General features: G+C 36.8%; 2 protein-coding genes across 2 annotated transcripts in view; one reads left to right on the forward strand and one right to left on the reverse strand.

The window, feature by feature from the left end:
- poln (polymerase (DNA directed) nu) overlaps positions 1-7306 on the forward strand; it is a 55545-nt gene extending 48239 nt beyond the window's left edge. Inside the window, exons 20-24 of the mRNA XM_048183903.1 lie at positions 3233-3343; positions 3415-3490; positions 5342-5409; positions 5799-5860; positions 6210-7306. Of these exons, the coding sequence (XP_048039860.1) occupies positions 3233-3343; positions 3415-3490; positions 5342-5409; positions 5799-5860; positions 6210-6302 (410 nt within the window). The 3' untranslated portion in view covers positions 6303-7306. The remainder of the gene's footprint in view (positions 1-3232; positions 3344-3414; positions 3491-5341; positions 5410-5798; positions 5861-6209) is intronic.
- Positions 7307-7454: 148 nt separating this feature from the next.
- Positions 7455-22957, reverse strand: nat8l (N-acetyltransferase 8-like). The gene is made up of 3 exons (XM_048183912.1): positions 21771-22957; positions 19412-19576; positions 7455-13068 (listed from the first exon to the last, which is right to left on the reverse strand). Exons 1-3 carry the CDS (start codon positions 22084-22086, stop codon positions 12701-12703), a joined length of 849 nt encoding a protein of 282 aa, XP_048039869.1. The 5' UTR covers positions 22087-22957; the 3' UTR covers positions 7455-12700.
- Positions 22958-27696: the final 4739 nt, after the last annotated feature.

The following is a 27696-nucleotide window of genomic DNA, read 5'->3' on the forward strand; positions in this document are numbered from 1 at the left end:
TAAAAAATCGATCTAAATATAAAGGAATAGAGTTCACACCACAACTATAATGATAACGGCACAGAAAAATGATGTATTTGGAATAACTTTCATAACGATTTTTTCCAGCTAATGAGCATTTAAAATATTGACAGCCAATCAGAATCCATCCTACTTATTAAAGAACTTGAGCATTTAAAGCGGCAGATGACAAAACTGCAGCACGCTTATAACAAACAGAACGATATCGTGTATTAGTGTGCACAGTAATATAGTTATTGTTATAGTTATCTTTCTTGGCGTGAAACGGACCTTTACTCATCAAACAGGCACCTCAGAATGTGAAACTGAAGTTCCAGGACTGAAAGTTCAAGCCAGTGCACTCATTACACGATCAATACTGGAAGTATTGACAAGCCTGCACAGCAACAAAACACCTGCTATCATTTTGCTGGGGAATTTATCAGGTTTTGAGAGAGAGGAAAGAGATTCAAGAAAATGAAACTGAGAAAGGCTTTAAAGACTGAGCATTCTCTCTGTTCTAAGTAATCTGTTCTAGAACAGGGTGTTCCAGTAGGAGTGTGATAGCGTCTAATCTTCTGTTCAGGGAGACGTTCTGTGCTGTCTTTTGATTTAGAGAGTTGCTTTTATGTAGCTTAATGTCAGAGAGACGAGACTGATACAGGACCTTTCTCAGAGGTGAAAAGTAGAATTACATATTACAATGCTGATGCATGCTTTGAGGGCCTGAACTACAGTGTCCCCAAAAAGTATTTGGAAACTTATTATGTCATCATTTACTCACACCCATGTTGTTCCAAACCTGTATCTTTCTTCTGTCGAACATGAAAGAAGACATTTTGAGAAAGGACTAAATATTTGTCCATGTAATGGAAGTCAGTCGTCACCAAAATAGTTTGGTTACCAACATTATTCAAAATATCTTTTTTGTGTGTGTGTGTTTAGCATGATGACAGAATTTTAATTTTGGGTGAATTGTCCCTTTAAGCTACACAAAAATGTATGTGTGTCATTGCATGAACAAAATATCAAACCAAATGACATTTATTTTCAAAGAAATGTAACACAAACTCATTTATAATGCAAAAACTTTTACAAATAAAAAGTTTGGGCACTTTCTGCTTGTTAAATAGTATGGTAGTTAATCTGACCTGATAGGATGCCCATCTGAATTTGAGAGTAGTTGATGTCATACATCCTCTAAAATGGTCACCAGTTAGTTAAAGGGTTAGTTCACCCAAAAATGAAAATTCTGTAATCTATTACTCACCCTCATGTCATTCCACACCCGTAAGACCTTCGTTATTCTTCAGAACACAAATTATGATATTTTTGATGAAATCCGATGGCTCAGTGAGGCCTGCATAGCCAGCAATGACATTTCCTCTCTCAAGATCCATAAAGGTACTAAAAACATATTTAAATCAGTTCATGTGAGTACAGCGGTTGACGAATATTTTTGGTGCGCCAAAAAAAACTAAATTACGACTTATATAGTGATGGCCGATTTCAAAACATTGCTTCAGAGCGTTATGATTCAGGGTGTCGAATCAGTGGTTCAGAGCGCCAGAGTCACGTGATTTCAGCAGTTTGGCGGTTTGACACGCGATCCGAATCATGATTCGACACAAAAGATTCATAACGCTCCGAAGCTTTGTGAAGCAGTGTTTTGAAATCGGCCATCACTATATAAGTCGTTATTTTGTTTTTTGGCGCACCAAAAATATTCTCGTCGCTTTATAATATTAATATTGAACCACTGTACTCGCATGAACTGATTTAAAGGAAATGTCATTGCAGGCCTCACTGAGCCATTGGATTTCAACAAAAATATCTTAATTTGTGTTCCGAAGATTAACGAAGGTCTTACTGGTGTGGAACGACATGAGGGTGAGTAATTAATGACATTATTTTCATTTTTGGGTGAACTATCCTTTAAAAAGGTGCAATGTGTAAAATTTGGGAGGATCTATTGACAGAAATGCAATATAATATACATAACTGTTTTCAGCGGTACGTAAAGACCTTACATAATGAACTGTTATGTTTTTATTACCTTAGAATGATTCATTTATATCTACATATAATGTTTCATTTATATTTACATACACTGCAGGTCCCCCCTCCATGTTAAGTCGCCATTATGCGTGGCATGTTTCTACAGCAGCCTTAAACGGACAAACACTCTACAGAGCGCGTTTCATCACTATGTTGTTGTTCTTCTAAATTGTTGGTGTTTTTAGAGGCAGCTTGCATCGTCACTAAGTTGAATACGCACAAAGTAGTAGTAGTTGAATGATTTATTAGAAGCAGATACCATACTTTGTTAGAAGAAGAAACCTCATTGCTTCACACAAGCTACTCTCTGCTCTCTGACAAGGACATGTCAGCCAGACGGCCACCGTAGCTTCTCCGAAAGGGAGGGTTGCGAGGGTTGTGCGCCGTTAATTGCAGTTCGCAACCTCACCGCTAGATGCCGCTAAAATTTACACACTGCACCTTTAAAACTGCAAATATTGTTTTTGTTATTGGTTTATATTTTATTTAATGCAAGGAAATTGATTTCATTTCAATTTTAAAAATACTTTTTTTAAGTGTCTTAAAGGGATAGTTTTCAAAGCCTGTACGACTGACTTTCTTTTAAGAAACACAAAATATTTTATTTATTTTTAATTTTATTTTGTATTTCTTTTTTTTTTGTTTTGGACCCTTCTTAATTTTCTTTGTATGGACAAAAACATTCTTCAAAATACTGTCTTTTTTGTTAAGTAGAGAGAAGAAAGTCAAGCAGGTTTGGAATGATGTGAGGGTGAGTAAAGCCGAATACCCAGAAACAACACACATGCTCATAATCCTCAATAGCGGAGAAACACAGTAGCACATTCCAGTGATGTGTCATTAGTGTTGTCTGTACATATGACACGCCCACACCGAGCCACACACATTCCTGAATACTGTTACACATATACATGCAGTGGTCTCTCTTTGTGCCCCATAACTCCTGGCGTCTCTGTGCTTCTGGGAAAAAGATTTTCCAAATGAGTCCACCGGCTGACCTCACTCTTTTCCAACAGGGGTTTATGTGTAAAGCTTTACCTATTGTCTGCCTTACCCCGGAATGCACTGGCATGAGTGATTCGTAAAGAGTCTGTGTGTGAATGAGTGACTGAGTATAATAAGGCTGAAAGAGTGTATAAGTTGCTGTGTATGTTCTTTCTTATTGATGCCTTAGGTTTTGTGAAGTCCATAATGGGAAGGCGCCGTCCCCTCCCTCACATTCACTCTGCTGACTGGAGCCTTCGAAACCAAGCAGAGAGACAGGCCGTCAACTTTGTACTACAGGGTATTGTGTGTGTTTCTACTTGTGTTTGTCACATTTGTGATCACCACAATGACTGTGTTGTGACCCTTCAGGCTCAGCTGCAGACCTAGTCAAAATGGCTATGATCAAAATCTGCTCCCAAGTGTCCTCTGCCTCTTACACTGCCAGGTACATCTATCCGTTCATCCATACAGTTTTCCACTCCCTCCCTGTTTTATAATCCCATGTATCTTTACATTTTGTTTGTGGGAAACATTTTACATCAAGGTTGAATTAGTTAATAGGATTGTTCCCCCTAAAAACTGCAGTCATTTACTCACCATCAAGTTGTTCCAGACCTGTATGACTTTCTTCTGTGGAACATAAAAAAAGATACTTTGAAGAATGTTTGGTAACCAAAGCACTCTGGTGACCAATGACCTTCATTGTGTGAATGAAACAAACACTAAGAAATGCTGTATCATTTATGTTCCACAGAAGACGGAAAGTCATACAGGTTTAGAACGACATAAGGGTTTATAAATAATGGCAAAATTTTCTCTTTTTTGCAAACTATCCCTAGGCATTAGGCATAGGGTTGCAAAGGGGCGGAAAGTTTCCGGTAAATTTCCGGAAACTTTCCATGGGAACTTAACCTGGGGAATTTTGGAAATATTCCAATTTGGAAACTTAACAGGATTTTACGGGAATTTATGGGAATTAATTGAAAATTTTGGGAAATTTATACAGATTTATAATAATTATATAAAATGTATCATATAAAACAAATATAAACATTTTGTTTGGTCATAACATAAAATAACAGTTATTTATTTTTCGCATTCAATAATTCTAATTTAGTAAATATGTAAATTAAATATATTTTTATTGCAGCAATTGTTATGTGTTATTTATTTCAGTGTCACATGATCCTTCAGAAATCAGTCTAATTTTGCTGATTTGATACCTATTTTTTATTATCATTGTTGGAAACAGTTGTGTTAGCATGTTAGAATGATATCTGAAGGATCACGTGACACTGAAGACTGGAGTAATGATGCTGAAAATTCAGCAAATTATAGAGTAAATTATATTTTTATGTACATCAGTTATTATACCATTATTTTAAATTGTAGTTATGTTTCACAATATTACAGTTTTTTTCTGTATTTTTGATCAAATGTGCATGTTATGGTCTAAGGCAGGGGTGTCCAAACTCGGTCCTGGAGGGCCACTGTCCTGCAGAGTTTAGCTCCAACTTACCAAAACACACCTGCCTGGAAGTTTCCTGTATGCCTAAAAACCTTGATTAGCTGGTTCAGGTGTGTTTAATTGGGGTTGGAGCTAAACTCTGCTGGACAGTGGCCCTCCAGGAGCAGGATTGGACACCCCTGGTCTAGGGGAATGCACAGTGTATGCAGGTGGTGTGGCCTCAATATCCCTGCGCTAAGTAGTGTGCTGTGTGAATGTGATTGAGGATGTTCTTCAAGATGTTCTTTTCAACTACATTTAAGTACCCTGTTATAGGTTAACCTGCAAATTCCCTGTTTATTCCCATTAATTCCCGTTATTTCCCATATATTCCCGTCAATTCCCATGGAAAGTTTCCAGCTTTGAAAATTCCCGGGAATTTTGCAACCCTAATTAGGCATCATTTACTAACAATGAACAACAAATTTGCAGCATTTCTACATAGTACTTTTTTTTTTCTTCTTCTCCATGGATATCTTTACTTTCTCTTTCTACATATCCCTCGATTATTTACTCTTTTTCTCTCTTAGTCTGTGTGAATCACTCAACTTGCAGTGCATCTCTATTTATTACAGTCATTTATCTTTGTTAGCATCTCTCTATCCCTCCCTCTTCATTCTATCTCCTCGCCCCTCCCTCCAAGTCTCTTTCTATTCCTCTCTGTGAGTATTAGAAGATGGTATGACTACAGTAGATGGCTTCCAGACCAATGTAGAGCAATAAGATTACTGAATTACACGATAAGATTGATAGTTTTGTTCTAGTTTCTGTGTGTGTTGATCTTTTTAGGCTGGTGGCTCAAATCCATGATGAGCTACTGTTTGAAGTGGAGATCTCACAATTAGACCAGATTGCTGGTGAGGGATGTCCTTTTATATGAACATGAAAGGAATATTCTGGGTGAAATACAAGTTCATTTAACTATTGCAACTATTTATTTTGTTATATTACTATTTAGGTTAATTTTTTTTTTAGTTTTAGTTCAGTTTTTGTTTTTATTTTCCATTTTTACATATACTTTTAGTAATTTTAGTACTTAAACATATTTCAACTTAAACTTAACTCTTATAACCCTGGTTGTAATTGACATTAAGCTGCAAATGCTGTCAGAACATAACTGAATGTTACCCAGAAAATTCCATCAATAAATCTTTTGTGGCATAACATGGGACTAAACTAGATCAATTAGTTTAGAGACAAAAAGAAATTGCCGTTCAAATATTTTGAATCTTATGTTGGTGAACAGTGCTGGTGAAGAAGTCCATGGAATCTCTTCAGCACATTGCAAATTTGGGAATGAATCTCTCTGTAAGTGAACACCCACACAGCTTCACTCAAATGACAATCATTTATCTTAGTATGAAGAAGAGCGTTTGGATGTAGAGAAAGTAACATGCTATGATCTATTCAATGTCTTCCTTTTTGCTTCAGAAACATTTTATAGCTCTAATAGAAGCCTTAATCATATCAGGCAGACTATCAAACAGATTTGTCCACTATAAAGGCGATTCGCTGTGTCACAGCGTTTGATTGGTTACCTAATTAAGCTGAATTGTATTTCCAGATGGCCTTCCCTCCTACAGCCTGGCTTTAAATTACTATAAAACTAAACAATGCAGCAGACGTAGGTCAAAAGATGATTTCTTTCTATTCTCAGGTGCCTCTCAAAGTCTCACTGTCCACTGGACGGTCATGGGGCTCAATGTGCGAAATGAACCTCCCCTGCACCACTACAGCTACTTCTTTCTGAGTCTCCCGCTCTTCCTCGCCATCCCGTTACTATGGTAACCGGGCAGCTGCAGTTCCCAATTCTTGTTTCTCACTGATGTATCCGAGGGCAACGGTAGGAGCAGGCTGGATCGTACCAGTTTCTATTTTGGGGGAGCTTCCCTTAATTCATTTTTATCCTTTCACTGTTGTTCTGTTCTTCTCTCTGTTCAGACGCTAGTATCTCTTTGCATGAGAATAGAAGTAGTTAATAAATCTGTAAGGTTTTTTTTTTTTCATTTACAATGTTTATGCATGTTATATTGCCATATACTTTTCAATATATCTGTCTACTCACATATTCGGTAAATAAATATGAGCCTCCGTCATGGATGGGCTTAATTTCAGCTGTATTACTGGTGCTGCTATCTGTTTCTCAGCTGCTGTGATGGAACGTCTGTCTCCTGATGAATATTAATAAACTCGGTCCTCATTTAGTGAGTCTCGCTCACTCCATTATAAACCCGTTAATCTTATCTCTTCCGTTTCCACGGCACCTCACAACTCGTTTAGCAGTACCCACTGGCTTTTCTCTAAATCTCTGTCTCATGGGTACACAGTCCACACACACACTGACCCAGATTTTCAGTGTCCGTCTGTGGCGTCAGATCTTGTGCCCCCTCGTAATGCCCCTATCAATACAAACACGCCCTTGAAAAATGTTCCAGTCTCTGTGCTTGTTGCTGTTGTGTTTTCAAAGGCTGTAACAGCGCAGATGGCTGTAACCCTCTCTGAATGTCATGATATCACTGAAAGCCTATTCTTAAAGGTCTGGCACTGAGAGTAGATACATTTTACCATGCTAGGTCACGATCTGTTTGTTCTCTCTCTCTCAATAATTAATGCTCAGTACTCACTGAGCTTTGGTGTAGAAGATCCTTTAGGATGTGTAATTAGGGGTCAATAATAAGATAATGTTTTGAACAAATAATTTGAGCCTTCCATGTCACTTATGACTAGGAACTGATTTATGTCTTTTTCATTTGCTAAAATCAAAGGTCTCTTCAAAGGCCACTGCTGTCAATGACATCTCCAACATTAATGGCATAATAAATAATGTTTCCTTTATTTAACCAGGCTTTGTACGTTGATGTGTACGCATGGCTTTTAAAACTTCAGACACACGTGCACAAGCTTTATGCATCATTCCTTTAATTGATACAGTATGTACAACCTTTTCTTTCATAAATCAGGAAAACGTTTCTTTACATCTTTACAAAGTTCCTGTGTATCGAGAAAATGAAAGAAAAAGAGAAAAGGTAGGAACGTAAACAGCAGAATAAAACAAAATCCAAAGGAAACCCAGGCAGTACAGTTATTTCAGACTCAAAGAACCAGGTGATCACTGCGACCAAACAGGTAAAGCAAGGCCAGATTTACCATGCTGAAAACCTCAAACCTCCCTTTTCTTTCCCCAAACTCCATTCTGCCCAGCCCTCATTATCATGCCATACTAAAAACCAGTCCCATTTTGTTGCTACTGACCCGCCCCCATGAATGGCTGCATATCATTTCCCTGCTGTGCTTTGCATGGGCTTGTTTCTATAGTAACAGGCAATGCCAATGACTGAAATGTGTTTAACACACTGACAAAATGGGGCAACTAATGTCAACTTATACCAGATGTAAACATGAGCATTTCTAAAGTGTTACTGCTAACTTGAGAAATTGTTTTAGTGCCATACATTTCCAAAGTAGTTCCTGGGATTTACCCGTAAATTAACCATAATTTACAATAATTAGTAACCCGCTGGCACTTTGCAAAGCTTCTAAGAGCCCCTAATAAGTGTTAAGAGGATGCAGGGACTCTGAAAGTTGCTTTTGCTGCTCTGACTGGCACAAATGTGAGCAGATTGTATAGTTAGAATTGTCTCAGTTTGCAGTTGTTTCCCAAAGTGTATTGTTGTTGTTTATTTTTTGTAAACATCTTAATTATATTCATATAGTTTCTGTTACAAAATGATCACAAAATGTCCCCAAATGCTATTTACAGTAAATTACACTTTACAACTTTACACATATTAAAATGTTAATAAAAAAGGTTAATTGTTTTCAAGAAAAAAATCATAGAGCTTCGTTAATATGAACCTGTGCGTACTAGTAAAATTGGTTGTGTGGTGCTGATTTCTCTGCTTTGATTGCTGTCACAGATTGTTGGAGACTGCACTCCCTGTGAATCAGGAGACAGTGGATATTTAAGACCAAACAATTGTGTTTCAGAGCTTAACGCAACTTTCAGAGTCCCAAAACATCACCCAGTCACAAAGGTTTCTTGCTTATTTTTGTGGGCTTCGTATCAGTACAACATAAAAATCCATTTGTAAACTTGAAGGATTCAAGATGCAAGTAAACATGTTAGTTGTAATTAGAATTAAGGAAATATAAAAAATGAGAATATACAAAAAAAAGAAAATTCACATTCACACTTTGTCAGGCCTTGGCTTGCCCATGGTGATGTTGCTGTGCCAATACTAATAACATCTTAGCGACTGTCACCAGTAAAGTATGAGGGATTGAACATCAATGCAGCATTTGAACATTTTTATAATCTCATGGATCATGTTCTGGTTATGTTTTTTTTTTTTTTTTTTTTTTTCCCAACTGTGACACTTTGCATTATTGCTTGATAAAATGGCACATAGGCTTGGTTTCCAAATGAATTCTACAAAGATGACTTGTGGCAACATCTTAAAGACAAATGGCAAAATAATGAAATGCAGCAAACATCTTTAACTTTGGCAAATTTAACTTAAAAAAATACTGTTGATACATTGTAGTGGATCATAGATAAGCACACGAGTCAAACCCTTATTAACAAAACAAAACAAAACAAATCATACAATTGTGCTACAAGTGTCACTACCTCCTTAGCACTTCAAGCCACAATAAGGGAGTGCTTTCAACCAAAAAAAAATAAATAAATAAAATAAAGGAGAAGGAAGCAGCTCCACATTTTGGTGTCTTGGCTTGTTCCATGCATCACCCGAAAGGTGACGTTGATGAAGCAAGACCATCTACCATCGTGGATCTTCAGTGACTCCCTTCTCCTCTGTTAGGTGAAACATTCATCTTTTTCATGCAGGTTACCAAGATCAATCTGAATGCCTTATCAACTGTTCTTTCGAACTAACATTAGAAATGTATAAGAATGCACTTTATTTCTGTGTTGTTGGTGTTTTTTTTTTTTTTTATTTGGGGGGGGGGGGTTCTTTCTAATTTTTTTCTTTTTCTTTTCTTTTTCTTGAGACTTGGGTAAAACCCCAGCTTTTTTCTTTTGTAACATCTTGTTGACCGCTGTCTTGAGCACTGCTCCCACTTTCAGAGACATTCACTAGCCAATCAAGTCACCAGTCTAAACCCACATATGACACTAACTGCACTGTATACATAAATCCAATTTAATTGAGCCTTTAGCATGTGCAAAAGTTTTAGCATGTGCAAAACTAGTGGCATGATCAGGAACTGTTCAACAGGTTAGTTAAACACAAGCAGTGATCATGGTGTTCTTGCACTTTCTTGCAATTTTAGCTTTACAATAATGCTCTCTTCAATATGGCAACAATACATGCACCTCATACATGAAATTCTCAATCCCATGCTAACTGCATTCAGAATAATAAGCTAAGGATTTTCAAGGCAGTGGCACTACAGAAGAATAACACTCATAGCAAAAGTCCTTAAGTACATCAAACACTGTTCAAATCTTGATCTTCAACATTCATAATACATTGCTGATTGCCGTGTACATTCACATCTGCCAGCGCTGTGGTAAATCCTTAATGTGGGATTGAACTTCATGCTCCTTAAATATTTTCATACTGCATTACATTTATGTGTTTGATTGTTTTGCCTTTTCACAGTTTAGAGCTAACGTTTCTCAAGATTTCAGGTAAGTGTGATCTGTTTGCTTTGGGTTTACACAGGAATTCATGTTGATAGTTTAAATATCCCATCACAGATCTGATCAGCCGAACCTTTCTTCTTAAGGATGTTGGTGCATTCAAATACAGCTTAACTGGCCATTTAATGAGTCCATTTTAAGGGAAACAGGTGAATGCTATGTCTAATTTGACTGGCACAGGTGTGGCACAACTGGCAAAGTTGTGTCTAGAGAATTGCTTTCACGTAACTTATCTGTAATCAAAACAGCGCATTCAGTTAAATAATTGTCAAGGCCTTCTTAATGATGAAAAAGGACATCTCACGATATCCTTAAAGATGACAACAACTCTTAAGAATTTTAGAATAAACTGAAATTCCATTGGAAAAAAAAGAAAGAAAAAAAAAAGAAACGGCTCCACTTTTAAGACTTGCCATGTGAAAGATGGTATTTTCTTGCTCGTTTTTCATTCAAAGACGTTTCATGCAACAACAATTTCTTTGAACAATGAAACACACATATTTGTTATATGTTCAGTTAAAAAAAGAAGCTTGTTTTACATATTTTTAAATATATTTTCCAGGGCAGGCACCGTACGCACAAACCAGGTACAGAGGCATGCCACATACTTGCATTGCTCTTGCATTCTACTATTGGCAGCTGTGATGTCATTAAAGCAGCAAGCTGGTGGGTAGTCCTTTTGTTTGGTTGACCCCGCCCATCTCACATTCTAAGCCATGCCCACAACTCTCCACACCGCTACTGTGACATCACAGAAGTATGGGGATAGTACAAGCTAGAATGGGGAAAAAGGGCAGCGCAACAAGACTCCGTGGCGCATGCAGAGAGGGGGGTGGGGACAGAAAGGAGGGAGAGGTCTGGCCCAGGGTTGCAGTCAGATTTTTGGATGGGGGTGGGGTTAAAGTCAAGGAAAACTGGCAATGTTCATGTTTGTTTTTTGCACTACATGTTACTTCTATGTATTTTTAAATCACATTTAGTTTCTTAACTTTATACAACATTATGTCACAGATGAGGCTCGTTGTGGTTTGTATCTCTCCCTCTGCTGGTACTGTGGTAGGAGGATAGAGACGGATAGAGATTATGGGTATGTCTTATGTATGTTTTCAAACATTTTACATATACATATTGAATAGTTGCAGAATATAAAGCCTTAGATATTGTATACTTATACAGTCCTTTTTTATATATTTATCCAAATTTATATTTGTGCTCAGTTTAATTTTTTAAATCATTATATTGCTGCTTTTATGCCACCCAAGTTTAATTTAAATACACCTGGAGTCTAATGGCATTTGTTTTGTTTGTTTTTTTCCCTTTTTTTTTTTTTTTTTTTTTTTTTTTTTGGTGTTTTAGATTTTGCATCGGAGGAGCAATATCAGACTGGGAAGCATGACCACATTTCAGCAATTTTGTAGTAGGTATTTTTCCCCAAACCTGAATGGTGAAATTATCCACAAAGTATACAAAAGTTTAATCAAGTCATTATTAAAGCTTCATCAAATCATTACACAAATAGATATGTGCTAAAATTAGTATGTGTGATATTTCAGATTATCACAGTATATAATCAGATTTCAAGTGAATTTAGATTTTTGTAAACGTGAATTTCCCTGACTGCAACTTTAGTGTCAGCCAAATGAAGTGCAGAGAAACATTTTTTCTTTAGTTTTCTTTAACATGAAAGAGCATTGATGTTTTTCTGGTCATTTGTAAATGCTGATACTGTGGCTCAGCACTAGGAAATAAAGATTATATTGCAAAGGTGTTATTTTAACCTATTAAACGAGGGGTGCTTAAGGATAAAAATTACTGGCTTTATAATATTCCACATTTTTAGCTGTTTTCCGACTGTTTGTCGGTTAGTGCTTTGCTTTGGACTAAAAGCTACAATTGGATGGACTGTTTGACTCCACCAGACTGCCGCTGTTGCAAGGTTCAAACATACTTCGTCAAGAGGAAGGTGGCATCAGACAAGGTGTATCAGACTTTACTGCCTCCTTCCCTGAAGTTCCTACATCCACTGCTTACTGAACTGTGTTTATAGTGGTCTGTGCTACTGTGGATCGGCCTATAGGATGGATTGGAAAAAAGTCAGAGGCAGAATTAAGCTGCCTTGGTTGATTTATGTTTTAAGGGAGACAAATTCACATTTATATCCAAATGAGATCAAATCATTTGGGGCTTTTCATATGTTCATGGTGTTTCAGGGCAAGATGACCATGAAAAGAAAGTCTAAGAGCAGAAACGTCAAATGAAGGTCAAAGGAATGAAATTTTCCACTAAACCCCCTCAAAAACAACAAGCATAAAGATGAATGAAAATAAAGGTCGTAGGAACAGATATGACTTAAAAAAAAACAAAAAAAAAACATAAATAAATAGGTTGAAGAAGAGGACCGGGTCAGTGGGTGGTTCAGGGTCATTGCCGGCATTGTCGTTTATATATTCTATCTTCTGCGCTCATGTTAACTCTGTCGCTCACTCTTCGTGAAGCTGCAATCGGTACCGGCTGTAGCGAATTTGGAAGAAGAGCCTCTCCAGCGGTGAACGGGTCATTCCTGGCAGCGTGTAGTCTTCAGTGTCTCCCACTCGCCGGAAACCCAAAGACTCGTACAGCTTGTGGGCGGCCATCTTGACTGCAGTTGTTCCCAGAACCACAGCTGAGTAGTTGTTTAACATGGCAAATTCTATAACGCGTCGACCCAGAGCCTTAGCGATGCCTTTTCCACGGAAGCGAGAGTCCACAGACATGCGACGGAGTTCCAGGGTGTTGTCGTCTTCTCGACCTTGCGCTGCCACGATGCCCACCACCTGGCCTTGCAAAACTGCCACCCAGAAACAAGAGCCTGTGGGAATCAAAACAAAGAAGTTATTCAGTTTTGTCGTTAGAGTAAACCTTGCCAGCTATTTGTAAAAATCTGCATCTAGTATTCATCATGGTATGTGCAGCTCTTCAACACCTCTCATCGTTAGACCATCAAGCCAATCAAATCTTTCAGTTCTAGACTATCTATTTATCTCACATTATATATAGTTGAAAATGATTCAGTTGTCTTTGAATAAGGCAGCGACCATGCTTATGTTCAACAAATGTGCTGCATTGGAATGGCAAAGCAGAATTAAACTCTTTAAATATATATTTTATGCTTTTGGTTGGCACACTTTTCCCACATGATCATGATATGCTCTGAAAATAAAATTATGTTCACCTGGAGATGTATAGCAATGTGCATTAGTGAAAGTGCAGCTTACGAACAGGTTGTGTTCTGAAATGTGAAACCACATTTAAGCACACCGTGTCTGTATTTATGGATTTCATTTCCAATTGCCCGGAATTACATGTTTAAGTGTGCTATTCATAGAATATGAACATGGGAGACATATTTATGATTGATGCATTGTAATTTTGACATATCTTACTAATCTTTTAATAATTATGCACTGGAAAGCCTGTTGTCATTTGTTTAAAATGTTTTTTCAAAGGAAAAGTCATGAAAATGTGCACCGTCAAATGTGTTTAAAAGCTATTTGTGAGACCCATGATTGACGTAATTAACCTGTTTTTACATGCTCAAGTGCTGATTACGCCACTACTGATGACTTGTGTCGGTAACAGTGTTGGGGAGAGTTACTTTTAAAAGTAATGCATTACGGTATTGCGTTACTCCTTAAAGGGTTAGTTCACCCAAAAATGAAAATTATGTCATTAATGACTCACCCTCATGTCGTTCCAAACCCGTAAGACCTTCGTTAATCTTCGGAACACAGTTTAAGATATTTTAGATTTAGTCCGAGAGCTTTCTGTCCCTCCATTGAAAATGTATGTACGGTAGACTGCCCATGTCCAGAAAGGTAATAAAAACATCATCAAAGTAGTCCATGTGACATCAGTGGGTTATTTAGAATTTGTAGAAGCATCGAAAATACATTTTGGTCCAAAAATAACAAAAACTACGACTTTATTCAGCATTGTATTCTCTTCCGGAATCCTTTCCATTATATTTGATTCCATTGAACTGATTCCATTGAATCCTTTCATCTGTCGGCGTTGGTAATGCACTTTTACATCGCCGTGGCTGTTTTTGGCGATTAGGACATCCGCGACATGCACACTTACGCACCATTTTAAAAAATATAGCAATACCAAAATACAAACAATGTAGAATAGCTTGAATACAGCGTGCGTCTCCCTCAGACTGTAAACGAAGCTCTGGCGCACCGGATAACACGTCAGCAGCGTCACTGAGGAGTCGTGAACTACACTCCGGAGCAGAAGGGGGCGGTAATGCACCAATAAGCTGGATGCCAACCGCCGTAAAACAGGAAAGAAGAAGAAGAAGCGGAGTCGTGAACACGAATTGACAACAGACCCGGAAGAGAAGACAATGCTGAATAAAGTTGTAGTTTTTGTTATTTTTGGACCAAAATGTATTTTCGATGCTTCAAAATGTCGCAGATGTGCTAATCGCCAAAAACAACCAGGGCGACATAAAAGTGCATTACCAACGCCGACAGATGAAAGGATTCAATGGAATCTGTTCAATGGAATCAATTCAATGGAAAGGATTCCGGAAGAGAATACGATGCTGAATAAAGTCGTAGTTTTTGTTATTTTTGGACCAAAATGTATTTTCGATGCTTCAACAAATTCTAACTGACCCACTGATGTCACATGGACTACTTTGATGATGTTTTTATTACCTTTCTGGACATGGACAGTATACCGTACATACATTTTCAATGGAGGGACAGAAAGCTCTCGGACTAAATCTAAAATATCTTAAACTGTGTTCCGAAGATGAACGGAGGTCTTACGGGTTTGGAACGACATGAGGGTGAGTCATTAATGACATAATGTTCATTTTTGGGTGAACTAACCCTTTAAAAAAGTAACTAATTGCTTTGTGAATTTAGTGAATGCATTACTTAGTTACTTTTTATGGAAAGTAATGCATTACAATACTTTTGTGTTACTTTTTCTCACCTAGGCTGGGCTTGCTTGCTTGCTTGTTTTTTAATAACAACAAAAAAGTTAGATTTTTGGCAAATTTACTTTCACACCAAAAGTGAAATGAATAAGCTTCAGGCTGATCACAAATATGATGTTTATGTGATGTCATTTTTGCTTATTTGTATGGTTGAATTGGATCATCAAAGGTCAGCAGCAAAGACATTGGTTAATAAAGTGAGATTAAATAAAGTATATTTGTTTAATTTAATTATTGCAGGTTTACGCAATATTCTAAGAATGCGTTTTACTGTTTTTATTCATTTTGAGGAATACTGACTGTTTTTGTGCAAGTGAGATGAGTAAATGCTCACATTTAGTCCAGAACTGCAATATCCGTCATGTTTACACACAACGCATCTGTACTTACTCTCGATTTCTCTCTACATGGGAACAAGAGAGCTATCAGTCAATACATGGGAAAACAAAGTAACTTGCGTTTCTGTTTCTGTTTTTTTTTTTTTTTTTTTTTTTAAGTAACTCAGATATTTTGTACATTTAAAAGTAATGCGTTACTTTACTAGTTACTAGGGAAAAGTAATCTGATTACATAACTCAAATTACTTGTAATGCGTTACCCCCAACACTGGTCAGTAATGCTCAGAATTCCACCACTTTGGAAGGTTGGGAAGTGTTTTGGGAGTTACAGGATGAAATGCACATTTTTTTCTGTTGGGTAAGTCAACTGTCAGCTGTAGGTCAGATTCTTGTTTAAACAGCAGAGGAGCACAGATTATGGTATTTTCTAATCTTAAACATTGTATTTTATGTCATGCTTGTGAGGCTCACCTCTGTTATAAATAACTAAATTACTTACTGAGTTGCAGTGAGAAAGGAGATAAATACGGTGAGGGGCAGGACTGTCACATCTGTGCCATAGAAGCTGCAAAGACTACAAATACACAAGGACGCGACTGAGCTCTGGATTCTCCAATACATAAGAAGTATAGCAGGAAAAGGTAAGTCTGAATGGATGCGTTTTAAATGACTTGATGTTTTCTTTTATCATGCATACTAATAATTGATTCAGTTTTGTTTTTGTTAAGAATCATGTTTATGGCATGAAGTCTATTAACCTCTCTGACACACTCTCATATGTCTCACAAGTTTAACCTTTCCCTGTTCAACACAACACGTTCTTAAGCATCTAGTCAATTATATCTTCTTCTAAAAACAGAAATCTCTCGCCATACTCTGCAGAAAAGAGTCATAAAGAGTATCAGTTGAGCGTTAAATAGAATCAAAACATTATATCAAATACTGCAAGTGTAAAATTTATGTAGAAGTAGTTGTAATCTTTCAACAGAAAGACTTAGGATATTGTCTATTCATTGTGTCATGTTGCGACATATTGCTGTATCACACAGAGCGGTGTGTGTGTGTCATGGCAGCGTTAGCTTCAGGGCTGAGGAGCGCTATTAATCACTGGGACTTGAACGTCCTGCTGTACACTCATTAGTTTTACTATACACACACACACATTTGCACCCCCCCCCCCCCAGCTGTCTGATAACTGCTTCGTGTGTGTGTGTGTGTGTGCATCTATTTACCATTCAAATGGAGAAAAATAACATTAGCAAATAATACTGAACAACTTTTTATGATCCAATCAAATCCTGCTGGATAAAATCAAGTCCCGTTTTACATTATTTCCTGCTGAATATGCAATTTTACATCACATTAAGGAAATTAAATGTCACAAATGCCATTCCATGTCATCATTAATGACTAGTGGGGAGCCTAACAGATCTGTTTGTGTTTTTTCCACATATTAAAGAGGTGTCTTCCTGTCCAAATTAGTCTTTGTTTTTTTATGTATATCACTATTGTTCTGTATATTATAGGGTATTTCTTATGTTTTAAGTTTCTGACAAAAACCCTGTCCCTTTAATAATAAAAGCCACTCCGAATAGATGTTGAGTGCATTAAAGAAACATCACCCTGGCAGATAACCCATATATTCTTTACCATTCCCTCCTCAGATGCAGGATTCCACATTAGCATAGCAAGAGAGAAAATCCCTTGGGAGAATCCTTTGTCTGCATGCTGCCACTAAACAAAACTACCACACATACCCACAGCGGGGCTTTGATTCACACCTTCCCCCATTTCCTGACCCTAGTTTTCAATCCTCTCTTTCACTTGATGCAGGACTAAATAAGAAGCCTGTGCGCACAGAAACTGTCTGCACTAAGGACTGACAACTAATTATATATGTAAAGAAATGAACACTTTAATTCAGCAAGGATGCATTAAATTGATAAAGTAACAGTAAAGACATTCTTAAAGTTTAAAAAAGATTTCTATTTTAAATAAATGTTATTTTAAACTTTCTATTAAGCAAAGAATCCTGAAAAAAATTGATTAGATGTATACAAGAAAAAAAAAACTTAATATTATGAAATATTATTACAATTTAAAATATCTCTTTTCTATTTTAATATATTTTAAAATGTAATTTGATCCTATGATGGCAAATCTGAATTTTCATCAAGTCTTAAGTCACATGATCCTGATTTTCATTTCTTATCATTGTCAATGTTGTAAACAGTTTTGCTGCTTAATATCTTTGTGTTCTTTATCTTTATCTCTAACAGGTCTCTATTTGTGAGCAATTTTTTGTATACTTGTCATGTATTGGTAATATTGCTAATAGTGTCCGGTGACCGAGCACATCTGCTTGACTCATTCGAAGTCAGTAGTGTGTGAAAACAGACACCATACGCAGGTCTAGATGCGCATTAGCCATGTAAAAGAGACCCTGGCAAACTTCAAGCGATGCATTGCAGAGAGCATTCTGATTGCCAGCATCTGGCTGTTTGGTATGGCATTTGAACGAACAGTTTCTGCCTGCAAGAGCCACTAGCTACTGTACTTTTATTATTAACAGCAGTATTTATTGGTAATTTTACTACAGTATCACAGTTATATGCACAATCAGGTTCTTTAACTGTACTGGTTCTACTGCAAATTTATCCACCTGAAAGGGTTTGTTGTGTTTATCACTAAACTCTAGGTTTGTTCTCTCTGTGCATAAAATTGGTTCATAAGAGGAAAGTATTTTTGTTTTGTTTTTGTTTGCTTTTGGGAGGCGGGGGGGGGGGGGGGCTTTAAAGATTATAGCTATAAATCTGAGTTTGCCGCAATACAATTTGTATCAGCGTTTTTCCTGCCTTCAATCAATAGGCATGACTCAGAACAGTTATCCTCAAGAGAAGTACTGAGAGAGACTTTCTGCATATTTCATGAGTCTTCAACAGTAAAGCTACACATTAGATATTCAGCCCATCATGGACTTTTAAAGCGCAGTATTTACTCTGTTTCACAGGTACTGATCCTGAGAGTATTTGTTGATGTCCATACATTAAACTATTTTTTTTCTCTTGTAAAATATTTAATATATTTAATACAAGAATTTGTGCCTAAGCACGGTATTACATCAGCATAATTATTTTTTCCTAGATGCTATTTTATGTAGACATATTTATATCATATTTTACATATAAATATATAGTGCTTTTTTTATATATTAGACATCATTGACTTCATCGATATAATGAACTGCTTATAAGCCACAAAATCTCCAGACAAACATTAAGTGCAAACAGTAACATTCAAAAGTTTATCAGCAAGATTTTACGTGTTACCAAAAACTATTTCATATAAATGCTGCTCTTTTGTACTTTCTATTCATCAAAAAATCCTTAAAAAATATATATATATCACAGTTTGAACAAAAAATGTAGCAGCACATCTGTTTTCAGCACTGACAATAATTATAAGAAAGTATTACTTTAGCTCCAAATCAGCATATAAGAATGATTTCTGTAGGATAATTAAATGTAATTTTTCACAATATTAATATTTTTTTACTGAATATTGATCAAATAATTTTGTTAGGCCTAGATTGTACAGCTTTGGTCAGCAGTGGCTGTTTTAATCATGCTTTAGAAAATAAAGAATAAATACAGCCATATTAAAAATAAGAGACATTTTCAAAAACATTAAAAAAAATCTTACTGACCCCAAACTTTTGAACAGTATGTGTGTGTGTACAGGTTTGGCTATACTCATGAAAGCCAAATCTTTCAAAATGTCCTCACAAATATTGCAAAACATTGAAAACCTACTTGTGATGCTAATTTTGTGTCAATGTGTATGTGCGTGAAATTACCCCTTACCTGTGGGTTTCATGTAATATGCCTCAATGTCAGCCATATCAGTGTGCAGAGCGCAGTCCAGGTAGTAGAGAATGACTTTTCTGCTGTAGTAATAACGTGCACCCATTAGAATAAACGGTGCGCAGAAGGTCAGTGTGAAGGATTTGGTCATAACATAGCACATTACTATGGAGAAATGGAAGAAAAATAAACGACACCTGTCAGAAAAGAGAATCAAATGTTTGATTTTTGGCAGAGGAGAGACAAACAGACATCAAATGTATACACATTTAGGAGTGTGCAGAGAAATCCTGAAAACGGACTAATTATACAGTGTCCTGTAAATGTAAAAAAAAAAAAAAAAGTATTAAGTTAATTTTACCCATATGTACGGCTTGGAATTTTAATGGTCAATGGGAGGCACAATAACAGGGTCTTCAGGAATGTAATTAAACTCAAGAAAATCTGAGTATGTTGAGGTTGCTGGCACAGGATGGCGCCCTTGAGTACAACTCCGCACTGTTTACCATCAACACAGATCAACATGTTTTCAACACTTAACAAACTATAAAATGCATTTACAAAGTTTTTGCGATTCTAAAGAACACTTCAAATTAGCCATTATGGTGAATTTATCCGAGGGAACCGTTGCAGTAGGTGTACCGTGATGCAGCATATTCTCTTATATTGCATATTTAGTATGCAAGTGTATGGACCTCGTTTAACCCTTATAGGGTCTTTGGAGTCTTTTTGGACCCCAAACGACGTTCGCTAAAATAAAAATAAAAAAGTTCTCTTTGTCCAAATGACATGAAACTTTGTACAGTGGTTAATACTTTCTAGATCTACAAATAATAAAAAATAGCGCTATCTTGTTTTTATGTTAATGTAAAAACAAAGTCACACTCAGGGTCTTTGGGGTCTCCAGAGACCCCAGGCAACAAAATGTAATTTTGTAACAAAATAATTGTTTTTTAAAAAACAAATGTAATTTTACTCTGTTTATTAATGTTTTTACTTCATATTTGTGCAGTTTTCGGAGGCTTTATCATATCTTTTAAGTTTATATAAATAAATAAATAAATATTTTGTTGAATAGGTTTTTATACAAAAACATCTTATGTAAAATTCACTTTATAAAAGACCCACATTTCTAACTTTCATTCATGGGGATAACTGATAATTTGACATGGTTTTAAAAAAAACACTTTTACCAGTAGATGGCTGCAGAGCTCCACTATTTGCTATGTGCTATTTTACTAACTGAAAGATATCTTTTCACAAGTATTTTTCAGTTGGATTCATATCTACATATCATGAAATCACAATTATGACAATAAAAATTACTTTTTGTCAAAGTTTAGCCTTTTTTTTTTTTTTTTTTCAAATATTTTCAATAATGTTGATTTTGAGGATGAATTTTGTCCATTTTCTAAGTGGAGTCTCATCATAATGTTACATGAAGTAAAGTTAGAAATGTGGGTCTTTTGTAACGTGAATTTTACATAAGATGTTTTTGTATAAAAATCAATTTAAAAATAAATCCTCCAAAAACAGCACAAATGTGTAGTAAAAACATTAATAAACAGAGTAAAACTACATTTGTAAAAAAAAAAATATATATATATATATATTTATTATTATTATTATTATTATTTTGTTACAAAATTACATTTTGTTGCCTGGGGTCTCTGGAGAGCCCAAAGACCCAAAGAAAAAAAGCAAAAAAAAAACATTAATTTCAGCTGTAGGGTTGTGAATAATTTTTCAATGTAGCATAAAGGTACAAAAAAGGTTGATGTTTAGCCAGATCACCACGATGCTCACTTACACCGCCTGTAGTTGAAAACCATTGAAAATCATTAGTAAACAAGAAAAGCAAATAAACCATTTAAATATTATACGTATTATTAATAGTTACCAATTATCTGTAAATAAAACGTCACAGACCTAAACAGGTAACAAACACAACTTCGTGCACTAACATGAGACGTGTGTGGAGAACGTAGTGAGCTCGCGCGGGATTCATTCATTCATTCATTCGGCACGCGCGCACACATTCACCGGTAACGCATGCCGCATGCTCTGAACTGCTGCTGTCTTTGTGACTCCTTTACTGCTATTAACTGGGCTTTTTTTTTTTTTTTTTTTTTTTTTGAACGAAAAAAGATTTTAGGATCACGTGCGTTGGGAAAAAAACCGTTAGATTCATCGTTTTGAACATAAATGGGCTCATGATTTTACTTAGATTCTTTTCATTTTAACATAATTATTATACTTACATATGAACTCAAACAGCTCAGAGCTTATTTTCACATGTTGCAGAGGAACAATGAAGAAAGCGATACGCTCATCGTATTCCCCAATTTTGGTCACATACCTGTGAGAAAGGCATAGATAATTTGGGTTCTAGTTTGCTGTTTTAGACCCCGAAATGCCGAATTAGGTATCCGCTCCATGATTCCCTCGTTGAAGATCCGGCGCACCTCCTCATGGTCCGAGCGTTCAAATTCGCGAATAAAAACCTGGTTCCGTTTTTCGACCTTACTCTCGAGCGCACTGGGAGAAGGCGAAGAAGACGTCCACATTTGCGAGGAGGAAACTATAATTGAATCTTTTTTGGTCCCAGCTATGGCCTCGTGTTCGTCTGCAACGATTTTAGTCTCGCAAACCATTTTGGGAGACGAACAATGCATGCAACTGGCCTGAAATGAACTGAAATTGGGGAGAAGCAAAAAAATAAAAGATGGATGATGGTCTTCTTTGTTATGGAAAGAAAAAAGACTGATGTACTACTGCAACCCTGAGCTTCCTCGCGACCAAGACTTGCCGGTGCATCACAAGTGGTATTTATAATGCGCCAAAGCCGCATTCAGATTCTGGGGTGTGGGTGTTCTCCTCATCTCGCTGATTGGATGCGGCGCGGTGCCACATCACGGCGGTGGGAGGTGAAAGCACAAAAGACACAACGTAACGTGTCTTTTTGAAACACCATATTTTTGCCCCCGTCAGTACACCGGCGAAATTCCTCACATGTTTGTGTTTTGGGGGGGGAGTGAACCGATGGCTTCATGTGATGCGCTCTGGCGCGCCATGAACCCCGCGTGTGACTGCAGTACCAGCAGCGTCACGACGATGCTGCGCAACATCAGTCTGCATGCATCAACGATACATTTAACACTGCGTGTGCAGATGTTGACGGGTTTCATCCACTGGCATTTTACTAACGCGCGCTGGACAGCTTACGAGTGTGTGAGAGTGACACTTTTACTGCACTGCAATGCTGCGCTTTGGTTTACGTTCATCCAGCCCACCCCTTTCTTCTTGGGACCCAAGATAAGTGTGGTCGTGACTAGTGTCCGCTTATTGGGCATGTTTTCTCAAAGTCTCATGAATATGAGCTGTAGTGTGTTTGCGCTTATTTACAGTAGAGTTCTAGATTTATATTCATCAGTGCGCGCAACAAACTTCCGTATTGCGTAAAACAAGTCGCATCGCTTCCGCGGTCCTGGTCTTTTGTGCTTTTTGTCCAAGTACTGCGCTGTTTTAATCAAGATACCTTAATAAAAGCTTCTGAAGATGAGCCATTGCAAATACAGATTGATATATAAAAGGTTTTTATTTAGCTTCTTCTCACTAACGTTTGGGTATTAAAATGGAATAAAACGCTAACAAATAAATTAACTAGTTAGATACTAATTAGTCCATAGTCAGTTTGACGTTCGGCATAAAGTCTGTTTAATATATGATAAGTTTGTGTTACGTTAAATCAAATCACATAATGAAATAAAGATCCAGTTGCTCCTCAGTTGTCGAAGTAGTAGCCTATGAGAACACTTTTTTATTTATTTTTTTTCGGATTCCCTCATTTAGCTACTTCTTTATCCTCTTCCTAATTTCTATCACAACAATAAACATAAAAACTCCAGCTACGTCCGGTTTACGTCAGTATCTGGTTGTAAAAGTATATATGCACTAGTATCTGATGCCCTGAAGAAATCGCATCGATTTGAATAAGGTCGCATTCCAGCCGTATTGTACAGAACTAGTTTAGACTGGATCGTCCCCCGCCCTTTCTTCTTCTTCTTCTTCTTCTTCTTCCCCAGCCCCTCCCCTCCCCCCAAACGAAAAGAGCCTTCTTTTTTTCTAAATGTTTGAACAGGTATGTCTTACATGCGCACTAATACGAAAGCGACGTTCCTCGACAATTAAAAAAAAAAAATTAGAAAGCGCGAGTATAGCTCTAGTGAAGATGCGGTCTGCTCAGCATCAGCATCTGCGTGCACGCGGGCAGACCCCAACGGGCATGCGCACGTCATGCAGAAAGTAACTAGTGAGTCTCGAGCCATGAGCAGCATTCTTGTCAGTTTGAAGATGTATTATCGTAATAAATATCATAATATTTATAAATAAAGTATATGGTATAATATTTGTTAGAAAGAATGTTTGTGCAGAAGAAATATGTGTTCTGAACTTGAACAAAAACTCTCTCATCACAATATCTTTTCACAATATTTTACAGTAGGCTACAGCTCACTTACCTCATCTTCAGTGAGAATGAATTAGCATCTTTTAGTAATGTGTCTCCTTATAGAAAAGACCATCATTGAAAATTAATCTTAAAGGGTCAGTTCACTCAAAGATGAAATTTCTGTCATTAATTACTCACCTTCATGTCGTTCCACACCCACATTCGTTCATCTTCAGAACACAATTTAAGATATTTTTGATTAAATCCAAGAGGTGTATGACTCGTCTAGACAGCAATAAAAGGTCCAGAAAGGTACAAAAGACATTGTTAAAACAGTCAACGTGACTGCAGTGGTTCAACCTTAATTTTTATGATGAGAATACTTTTTGCGCGCAAAAACAAAAGAAAAATAACGACTTTATTCAACAATATCTTCTCTTCCTTGTCATTATCCTTACGCAGTTGATGCAGTAAGCACAGTGAAGGCTTCCGTGTTTACATCCGAATGCCGGCTCAGTATTGGCCAAAGCTGATCACATGACCAGCACGACTCAAGCGTGTGATGCTGACGCAGGAGCCGGCCAATAATGAGTCTGCTTTCTGACGTAGAACCTGGAAGTGCTGGACGTAAACAAAGTATGAGAATGACACAGAAGAGTAGATATTGTTATTTAGTTGTTATTTAGTTTTTGCGCACAAAAAAATTAAGGTTGAACCAATGCAATCACGTCAACTGTTTTAACAATGTCTTTAGTACCTTTCTGGACCTTTTATTGCTGTCTAGACGAGTCATATACCTCTCGGATTTCATGAAAAATATCTTAATTTGTGTTTTGAAGATGAACGAAGGTCTTAGGGGTGTAGAACAACATGAGAGTGTGTAATTAATGAGAGAATTTTCATTTTTGGGTGAACTAACCCTTTAATTGACTAACTCAACAAATCTACTTCTAAAAAGTGGTTGAATTGAATCTATTGTCCTTATTATTTAACTTGACCTTTGACCTCAGCAGCCCAGAGGGAAGTGGTGACCCTAAATGTCAGACAGCACAAAACCTGCTTATAGTGTGTCCTCCATTTTGCATTAACCCTTGACCTTTCAGATGCTCAGAATACGTGATTACTAGCACGTGTGTTTGTGTGGCAAGGTTACTGGTCACAGCAGATCATTTTGTTAATTTAGTTTCTTTATCTAATAAATTTGTTGCTCTCTTACTACTATAGAACCTGATGAGGGTGCTACTTTAAACTCTGGGAATATCCCATGCGATTTGCTAATCAATATTCTTAGATTTGAGACTCATTAGAGAACTGAGCTGAGGTCAGTTCTCTTTAAGCCTAGATGATGATGGCTCTACACTGGAATTTCAAACAAAATGTAAAAATTTAGGGGTGATATTTGATGCACGTTTAATGTTCCCCATGTTCAGAACACTCTAAAGACATCATTTTTTCATCTAAAAAATATTGCCAGATTGTGTCCTATGCTGTCACTTCCAGTGGCTGAAAAGTTGATCAGTATCTTTGTGTTTTCTCACATTGATTATTGTAATGCTTTGTTTAGGGTAGCATTTGAGACCCTATTCAGCAAATTACAGCTTGTTCAAAATTCAGCCTCCCGAATCCTGTCCGGAACCAGGATAAGGGATCACATCACTCCAGTCTTGGAGTCTTTACATTGGCTCCCTGTCAGATTTCATGTGGATTTTAAAGTTCTCGTGTTTACTTATAAAGCTTTGAATGGTTTGGCTCCTCACCATCTCTCTGAGCTTTTAGCCCCCTACACACCTGTGCGAGCTCTCCGCTCCTCGGAAACTGTCCTTTTAATCGTTCCACATACCCGTTTAAAATCTGTGGGTGATGGGGCGTTTCCTTCAGTTGCTCCAAGACTTTGGAATTTCTTACCTGCTCGAATTAGGCAAGCAGAATCGTTTAGTGTTTTTAAAGGTGCCATCGAAAGTTTTTTTACAAGATGTAATATAAGTCTAAGGTGTTCCCTGAATGTGTCTGTGAAGTTTCAGCTCAAAATACCCCATAGATTGTTTTTAATAAATTTTTTTAACTGCCTATTTTGAGGCATCATTAGAAATGCGCCGATTCAGGCTGCGGCCCCTTTAATTGCTCGCGCTCTCCGCCCCCTCCCAAGCTCTTGACTCTATCACTGCATAAACAAAGTTCACACAGCTAATATAACCCTCAAAATGGATCTTTACAAAGTGTTCGTCATGCATGCTGCATGCATACATCGGATTATGTGAGTACAGTATTTATTTGATGTTTACATTTGATTCTGAATGAGTTTGAGGCTATGTGCTATATAGGCTATATATATAAGTTGTGTTTATGCATTATACAGACTGCAAGTGTTTAATAATGAAAATAACGACCGCTCTTGTCTCAGCGAATACAGTTATAAACGATGGTAACTTTAACCACATTTAACAGTACATTAGCAACATGCTAAAAAAACATTTAGAAAGACAATTTACAAATATCACTAAAAATATCATGTAATCACGGATCATGTCAGTTATTATTGCTCCATCTGCCATTTTTCGCTATTGTCCTTGCTTGCTTAACTAGTCTGATGATTCAGCTGTGCACAGATCCAGACATTAATACTGGCTGCCCTTGTGTAATGCCTTGAACATGGGCTGGCATATGCAAATATTGGGGGCGTACATATTAATGATCCCGACTGTTACGTAACAGTCGGTGTTATGTTGAGATTCACCTGTTTTCCAGAGGTCTTTTAAACAAATGAGATTTATATAAGAAGGAGGAAACAATGGGGTTTGAGACTCGCTGTATGTCATTTCCATGTACTGAACACTTGTTATTTAACTATGCCAAGGTAAATTCAATTTTTAATTCTAGGGCACCTTTAAATCTTCACTTAAAGATTATTTCTTTAGGGTAGCTTTTACTTGATTATATTGAAATTGTTAAAATTCTCATTTACTTGTTTTTGATAGTATGTTCTTATATGGTGTGGGTTTTTTTATATCTCACTTATTTTAAAGTATTGTTTGTATAATTGTATGTTTTCTTTTTTTTTTCTTCTGTGAAGCGCTTTGATATGCTACTTTTTAAAGGTGCTATAGAAAATAAAGTTTATTATTATTATTATAAGCCTAGTCTGTGTATTGTAAATTCACTATTTATGCCTGCATTTAACAAAGTCCTTTTTATTTATTTATTTTTTATTTCTTTAAATATATTTAACTAATAATTAACCAATGAACTGATTGCCAATTCTTCTAAAAGTTGTAGTGTGTGACTTTGTGAAATTTGTGACTTTAAAATAACAAAAATATTAGAGAGCTATCCTCATGCATGAGTGAGTAATCTTGCTGCTTTGTTCCCAGTGATTGTTATAATGACTGATGGCCAGGGCCCCCCATGAATGGGCGTGTGTGCGTGCGCTTGTGCACGTGCATTAGTTTGTGATCCAGAATTGGCTATGCGAGTGGGTCAGTGGGTCTATGATTAACACTCCTCATTTTCTACTGGGTGTAAAGGATTAGCATTGCTCAACTTTACCCGTTTCAGCAAAAACAAGTCATAGGTCAATGGTGAAGTAGTTCTAGAGCTTTTTTTACTTTCACGTAAGAAATGAGTTTTGCATTTCATATACTGTGGGATAATAGCCAGTGAGAATGAGCAAAAACAGCTTTAAACTAGAGTATTCATAACCTTGATTTTGATAGAAACTACAAAAGAGCTCTAGTCTAAAAGATTGGACATTTTGATAAAGGCTGTCATCACAATCTTTTGTTTTGCTTTCAACAGTAGTAGGTGTATGCAGTACATACTGTACACCTAATGTTTCTCG

The sequence above is a fragment of the Megalobrama amblycephala genome, linkage group LG3 (genome assembly GCF_018812025.1).
Source record: "Megalobrama amblycephala isolate DHTTF-2021 linkage group LG3, ASM1881202v1, whole genome shotgun sequence".
In the NCBI taxonomy this organism is placed as follows: domain Eukaryota; kingdom Metazoa; phylum Chordata; class Actinopteri; order Cypriniformes; family Xenocyprididae; genus Megalobrama; species Megalobrama amblycephala.